The sequence below is a fragment of the Oncorhynchus mykiss genome, chromosome 25 (genome assembly GCF_057628025.1).
Source record: "Oncorhynchus mykiss isolate SJ-2025 chromosome 25, ASM5762802v1, whole genome shotgun sequence".
NCBI lineage: Eukaryota > Metazoa > Chordata > Actinopteri > Salmoniformes > Salmonidae > Oncorhynchus > Oncorhynchus mykiss.
The window spans coordinates 69550422-69558394 of NC_143046.1; the positions used below are offsets into that span (position 1 = coordinate 69550422).

The 7973-nt window shown below is 42.5% G+C and overlaps 1 protein-coding gene across 1 annotated transcript; it reads right to left on the reverse strand.

Annotated features, from left to right (window-relative positions):
* Positions 1 to 4268: 4268 nt before the first annotated feature.
* On the reverse strand, positions 4269 to 7563 carry LOC110505650 (protein LBH). The gene is made up of 4 exons (XM_021585014.3): positions 7387 to 7563; positions 5587 to 5677; positions 5124 to 5322; positions 4269 to 5015 (listed from the first exon to the last, which is right to left on the reverse strand). Exons 2-4 carry the CDS (start codon positions 5674 to 5676, stop codon positions 4942 to 4944), a joined length of 363 nt encoding a protein of 120 aa, XP_021440689.3. The 5' UTR covers position 5677; positions 7387 to 7563; the 3' UTR covers positions 4269 to 4941.
* Positions 7564 to 7973: the final 410 nt, after the last annotated feature.

The window sequence follows — 7973 nt, forward strand, 5'->3', positions numbered from 1 at the left end:
CTGCTGCTCCAGTTTCAACTGTTCTGCCTTTGGCTATGGAATCCTGACCTGTTCACCGGACGGACGTGCTACCTATCCCAGACCTATTATTTGAACATGCTGGTAATTTATGAACATTTGAACATCTTGGCCATGTTCTGTTATAATCTCCACCCGGCACAGCCAGAAGTGGACTGGCCACCCCTCAAAGCCTGGTTTCTCTGTAGGTTTCTTCCTAGGTTTTGGCCTTTCTAGGGAGTTTTTCCTAGCCAACGTGCTTCAACACCTGCATTGCTTGCTGTTTGGGGTTTTAGGCTTGGTTTCTGTACAGCACTTGGAGATATCAGCTGATGTACGATGGGCTATATAAATACATTTGATTTGATTTAATTTGAGTTAAACTTACCAGGGAATACAATTCTCTCACATTGACGGTTCAACATCACCTTACATCATTTCACAAATAGTTTAATCTTTACTCATTCATTTTATACAATAACTAGACGCAAACCTCATAATGGAGCCATATGTATAAACAGAGTTATGGTAATGTGGCTGTATTGTCTTTCATGAGGTCACAAACATGAAACAAAATGGGCCGGGTCGTAGCTGGCTTCTCCACCGACCGCTTACACATTCTCCAAAACATGGATATTGTTCAGTTCTCCGGTTCTGTGATGTAGAAGAAGTTCCTTTTCTACTGTGAAACTCTCTCTCTCTCTCTATACTGCATGGCCAGAAGTCGAGAGTCTCCTCCAGGAACTTATGACCTGAGATAACAGAACCTGGGTGTAGGAGGGAGAGAGGGAGAGTGGGATGCCACGCTCTATCCCCAGAAAGTGCCATGTCATGACAGGTGCTTCAAAAAAGTACTGAGTAAAGGGTCTGAACTCCAATTTGCATACCACCCTAACAGATCCACAGATGATGCAATCTCTATTGCACTGCACACTGCCCTTTCCCACCTGGACAAAAGGAACACCTATGTGAGAATGCTATTCATTGACTACAGCTCAGCGTTCAGCACAATAGTGCCCTCAAAGCTCATAAATAAGCTAAGGACCCTGGGACTAAACACCTCCCTCTGCAGCTGGATCCTGGACTTCCTGACGGGCCGCCCCTAGGCAATAAGGGTAGGTAACAACACATCCGCCACGCTGACCCTCAACACAAGGGCCCCTCAGTGGTGCGTGCTCAGTCCCTTCCTGTACTCCCTGTTCACTCATGACTGCATGGTCAGGCACGACTCCAACACCATCATTAAGTTTGCCGATGACACAACAGTGGTAGGCCTGATCACCGACAATGACGAGACAGCCTATAGGGAGGAGGTCAGAGACCTGGCCGGGTGGTGTCAGAACAACAACCTCTCCCTCAATGTGATCAAGACAAAGGAGATGATTGTGAACTACAGGAAAAGGAGGACCGAGCACACTCCCATACTCATCTACGGGGCTGTAGTGGAGCAGGTTGAGAAATTCAAGTTCCTTGGTGTCCACATCACCAACTAATTAACATGGTCCAAGCACACCTAGACAGTCGTGAAGAGACCATCGAGAGCATGGTTGCATCATTGCCTGGTATGGCAACTGCTCGGCCTCCGACCGCAAGGCACTACAGAGGGTAGTGCATATGGCCCAGTATATCAATGGGGCCAAGCTTTCTGCCATCCAGGACCTCTATACCAGGAGGTGTCAGAGGAAGGCCCTAAAAATTGTCAAAGACTCCAGCCACCCTAGTCATAGACTGTACTCTCTACTACCGCACGGCAAGCGGTACCGGAGCACTAAGTCTTGGTCCAAGAGGTTAATAAACAGCTTCTACTCCGAAGCCGTAAGACGCTTATCAAATGGCGACCCAGACCATTTGCATTGCCTCCCCCTCACCCCCTCTTTTTCTCCACTGCTACTCTCTGTTATTATCTATGTATAGTCACTTTTACTTCAAACAGCCGGTGCCCCCGCACATTGACTCTGTACCGGTACCCCCTGTACATAGTCTTGCTATTGTTATTTTACTGCGGCTCTTTAATTACTTGTTCCTTGTATTTCTTATTCTTATTCATAATTTTTCTAACTACATTGTTGGTTAAGGGCTTGTAAGGAAGCATTTCCCTGTAAGGTCTACATTTGTTGTATTCGGCGCACGTGACTAATACAATTTGATTTGATTTGAATACTTATGTAAATGTATTATTTCATTGATTAATTTTTTTTATACATTTGCAACACATTTTTAAAACCTGTTTTGTAATTATGGGGTATTGTGAGTAGATTGATGAGGGAAAAATGTTAGAATAAGGCTGATCTGAATACTTTCCGAATGCACTGTATAATTATAACTTTATCTTAGAGAAACATACTAGAAACAAATCTGTCTCATGAAAGGATTCACACTGTGACAGTTCAGATGATTGTGACAAAGAAACTGTTAATGTGTCATTTTATGCTGCTAACTGAAGTTCTCTTTGGCTCTGCCATTTGTAGTGCCTCTTATCTACAATTGATTAAAATGACATTTAATGCGTGCTGGAAAGGTTACAGGGGTGACCTTCTGATGTGGTACATATGTGGACTGCATCACTAACAGAGAGAAGTAGCCTTGAGTTCTTCACTGAAATGATAGTGGTCATGTTACACTGATTAATCTTATTCTATAAAACAAGCATTCAGAAAGTGCATTTTTGTTTGTAATTCTGTAGTGAGGCTGTTGTTCTATCTCACTGATTACATGAACTGAATGTATAGTAGTTTAAGTTGGTGTGGTTAAGAGCCTTTGCAGGATAAATTACCATATGGACAGTAAACAAGAGGGAGAGAATCACTGTTGGGAGATTACACTGTAAATCTTTATGTCCTCATTGGGGGAGCTCTGCCTCTGAAGGTTCTCTCTCACCTTCACATCATTTACAGTGAGTGAATAACTGCCAAAAGACATGCCCTCTCAAAGCCTTCATTTCAGTCCTTGGTCTGGGTGGGAAAAGACAGTCGGGCGCAAATGCACAGGCATGTCCTAGTTTTCCTGACCTTGGCCTCATTTAAGCATAATGACCCTGTCATGAGAGTTCTCTGCCCTGCTGCCCTGATGATGGGGCGAAAGGAGGCTGAAAGTGATGTTAAAGGCTGAGGATGCTGGGTGGGTGGTGAGACTGAGCAGAGATAGGTTAGGTGTGGTGTGTGGTGGGGAATCTAACTTGACCCATCACGACCCGCTTTGAAGGACCTGTTTGAAGCCAGCAGAAGAGGAAGATGAAAGTGGGAACACAGCGTGGGCACCACAAGAACAAAGATCCCTTTTAAAAGCTGAAAAAAACACCTGATGCACCTCACCTTAATGCTATTCTATCAAAAGGCACTTTTACATCAACAGGGAGGGAAGTGGCTGTCTGACGTGGCTCACTCTTTGTCCTACAAAATGGAACAAAATAGAGGATGGAAAAAACACAGACAGAAGGTTGTAAATGTACTTGTGATGATAATCACCATGATAAAAGGGACACTGGTGATGGTGATTGTATCAACATGCAGGGAGAGAATCAACAGGCATGTTTTATACAACTGGGTCAAATATAGCTTCAGAAATGATATGGAAATCTGCTTGCCATGGTGATGCAGTAGACATGTCAAACGGCTGTTACCTTTTGACATGGCTGTAGCTGTATCTTGCTGTATGTAAAAGCACAACTATTTCCACTTGCGGGCACAATATGCTATTGTGAGCAAAGAGAAAAATGATGTCTGGTGTTTATGTTGAAATAGTTATAATAATAATCAAGGAGTAACATACTAAATCACTAGAGTCCTGCTGCAGTAGTATGGTATATGGTATATTTTTGATACATCATTGTGCGTCTTCATCAAATTTGAAGACCCAGTTAGCCTCTAAATAGTGCACAGTATTGACATTCCATTAAAATAATAGACGTTTGAAAAAAATATTCTACACCATATTTATTTTTTCTCTTTCACTCCTTTGCTCTCCAATGCTGCCCTTCTGTTTTTCCAGAGGTGAGCATGTTTGCTGTGTCCCGAAGGGCTCTTAACAAGGCTGTCAGCTGAAAGGTCACATTCAAAAAGGAAGGAGAGATAGAAAAATAAGATTGAGTCCCTGCCACTCATGTCTGTGTCTAGATGAAGACACTGAATCTGACCTATACCAGGAAACCAGATCCAAGAGAGCCATCAGACATGGGGATTGTGGATGGTGGGGAGTGGATCGACATGAAGGGGGTGAGAGAGAGAGGGGGAGAAAAATATAAAGGCACAGGCTGACAAATTCAACAAAAAAGGTTTGGCAAGCCTAAAGACTTTATTGTCTGTGCAATAACTGGGGCTTCAATCTCAGCACTCACTTATTGACTGTTTATAAAAACTGCAGATGAGAAAAATGCATTTGCGGTACACACACAGCATTTTTACTCCCATTGATTGTAACAACTAGGACTATCTCTGGATGTTAGCTGTTGCTTTTTATGGTAGAACAAGTTGAAAGAACTCACGTACACAATCAGAATCATAGTTTTTCACGAGACAGGAATACCCACAGTTGTCACCACTTTATCTAGCTTACATTTTACTTGGAGTATACATGCTGGACACAGCTTTGAATACTGCTGTTCAAAAACACCTCAGTTCTTACAAAGTATTCCACATTTTTACACAACGTATCAAAATATCTACAGTTAGAGGACAACAAAATTATTCAGTGCTGCGTAGCTGTGATCTAGTCTGCATGTATATGAAACTGCACAAGCAAGCTATTTAAGACAGCTTTAACAGACAGCTGTACAGCCTGAAACGTCAGAATGAACTCATTGGTTTTCTTGCAGTGCGCAGGGTGTGAGGGTAACGACCCTCCAAGTCCCTCCTCCACTCTCCTCAGTGCCCCTGCCCACCTGTCTATCTTTCTTATTCTGGACACATTTACAGTGAGAGCAGCTGTGGAGGTGGATGGATGATCTTCTCAGTTAGATTCCTCCACTACGGCCCCATACACCACTTCACTGCTGTCCTGCACCCCGTGATTCAGATCTTCATCTGGGAGACACATGGAGAGAGGTGTTACAATCAAAGAGTCTCTCTCACACACACACACACACACACTTTACATTGAGGTAATCAGAATATCATGCCAGGTTATCCTACCTGTGGCCTGGTCCTGTGTGGTCTGAAGAGGAGTGTGTTTGTGGGGCTGCATCCCGCCTGGGGCCTCTACAGAGTTGGCATCCATAGGGGGCCAGCGGAGCTCCCCGCTTTCCACATTGCCCCCATCAGAGGGCTCCACCACAATAGAGGGAAGTCTCTTGGACAGCTTGGGATTCCGCTCATGGGTATCTGGGAAAATCTGGACACAAGAAGTAGGATGGATTGACTCTTTATTAGGGTGTTTTACTCTTTCTTATAGGGATTTGAAGTTCAAATCTGAGATCCTTGCAATGAGAGCTCATACAACATTTTACCAGAAAGATCCAAAATTAAAGGCACATTCATAATTAGTAGGCTGTCAATTAAACTCTTGGTTGAGTGACTGGTGGATGGATGGATGGATGGATGGATGGATGGGTGGATGGATGGATGGATGGATGGATTGAGGCAACAGTAGACTCACCTGAAAGGATATGCCCTGATCCCCTGATGCTGATCCAGCTACACTGAAGTCCTTTATCACAGGTTCCTGTGTGTTCATCACCTCAGTCATCCTATGAACAACAAGGGGACCAAGGCAATACTGCTGTTGTATACCCTTTTATGCAAAGAAACGGATACAGATGTAGGATCTTAATTTGATCACCCTGTTGCAGGATAACATTCTTGCAATACACTTGTTGTGTATTTGAGGTTTAAAAAGGCTTCTGAAGTTTGTAATTTCCATTTAGAAATTTCAGACTTGATTTTCCCTTACAAAAATGTATAAACCCCAACAAAAATGTCCATTCATTATAATCCACATAATAATTCACATTTCCTGTTGCTGCAGGATTATTTTCCTGCTGTAGAAAACTGTCTCAAATGAAGATCCTACATCTGAATTGCAGTTCTACTCAGAGCTACTCAAGTCAATTGTGATGCTTTTTTAATCTCCCTTCTTGGTCATTCTTACTTCCCTCGCTCACTCAGCTGTTGCTTATTTGATGACAACTTAGATCAGAGAGTACAGTAGTGCCAAGCCAGCCTCTGTGGTCCAACGAGACAGCCCTAATGCTGAAAGTGTTTTGACACAGAAATCATAGTCACTCTACAGGGTCCTGTACTTCCAGTCTCACATGCAAATAAGCATACAGAAACCTGGCGCTTCAAGAACAACCTAAACTCAGAAAATATGAAGACAGTGTAGCAGAAACTTGGCTGAAGAAGGCTTCTTTTTTTTCTTTTTCTTTTTGATGTGAACGTAAGCAGCGTATGAAATGGGAATGACAGTCTGTGTGATTTTCTGAGTATAGCAGTTGGCAAAGTTTGGAAAAAGACAGCTGATTTGGGTGTTTTCAAGTGTGTACTATGTAGTAATTACTGATGATATGAAAGTCTGAATTCTGTCCTTTAAACCTGGATGTGTTTTGTTTTTTCTTCCTTGTGTCGTATTACTATGGTATATTTTCAAGCTAATTGCTCCTTTATTCCTACTCAAAAGCACATTGTCCCTAGATGGAATTCCTGTGGTCATTTTGTGTCTTGACCCCTCGGCCGTCCTCTCTCCAAGGGAAAGGCTTCTCTTATTCAATATCAGTTGGGAAGTCATGGTTCAACGTAATTGCGAAAGCTTGGGTAGACATTGCTGTGGGTTAAGAGTTTGGTATGTAGTGTTACTCCATATAAACACACCTACCTACTGTAATGATGGCATGACACCAACAGACATCAGGTTAAAATAAAATACCACAGCATGATGTGACTAGGAGGAAAGGTGTGTGAGTGATAAGATGGATGCAGATGGAAAGAATGTCATCAAGGTGCATCCAACTATTCAAACACAAAGTCTGCATACATTCCAACCCAATAAATTGTTTCCCTTGTCTGAGACACAGGTTCAAATACAGTAAGTGTAATCTTTACTATTGTCCTATTTCAGAGCCAAGCAATATTGTTTAGCTGGAGTAACTGCTAAAATGCACTCACCTATATCCAATCCTTTCATATTAGTAAGGACTAAGAAATATGACATAGGAAAGGAGGCAGATCCTCGTATTAAACGCACCCATGTCATACCCTGACACAATGTAGTTGCAATGTCCAGCTCTGTCCGAAATGCACACCCATAGACTCAGTGCTAAACTGTAAAACACTACATTTGAACACTCTATTCTCTATCATTATAGGATATTTGTGTTCGTCCTACGCCATTTGTTGATAAACACAAACTGTTTATAGGCTACTAACTCTAACTGTGCGCACCTTAATCATGAATGTCTACCTGTTTGGAGCGTTTACGTCCTTCAAAGCAGAGTTGAAGATGTTTTTTTCAGAATCTTTTTTTTTTTCGATAGAGAGAAATCCGAGTGGCAAGTGTCCTTATACACAGTGATATCCGAATGAAGTTTCCCCAGCACGCGAGGACTGGAGTATGCGCACTTGCGTAGTTGACTCGACTGACACCATTGCCTACTGAGAGACCACAGGTAGGATAGAGACAAGAGAATAATAGATTATTCTGCCAAAAGTATTACCCAAGAGTGTACACTAGGGAAGTTGCGATTTTAACATGTAATTCTTGGTGGGGCAAAAACATTGAACAAATATTAATGCATGCCAGTAAGGCCACTACACAGCACAACACTAAAACATATATTACTTGCACTATAACGGTGACAAAGGTACCCACAAACTGTTTGGGACTACATAAAGCTGTCCCAACAGCAGAGCTTTTTTTTCAGCACCATGGAGTGAATCCTAACCACCGCTACACCTGGCTCTCAAATCAAATTTATTTTATATATCCCTTCGTACATCAGCTGATATCTCAAAGTGCTGTACAGAAACCCAGCCTAAAACCCCAAACAG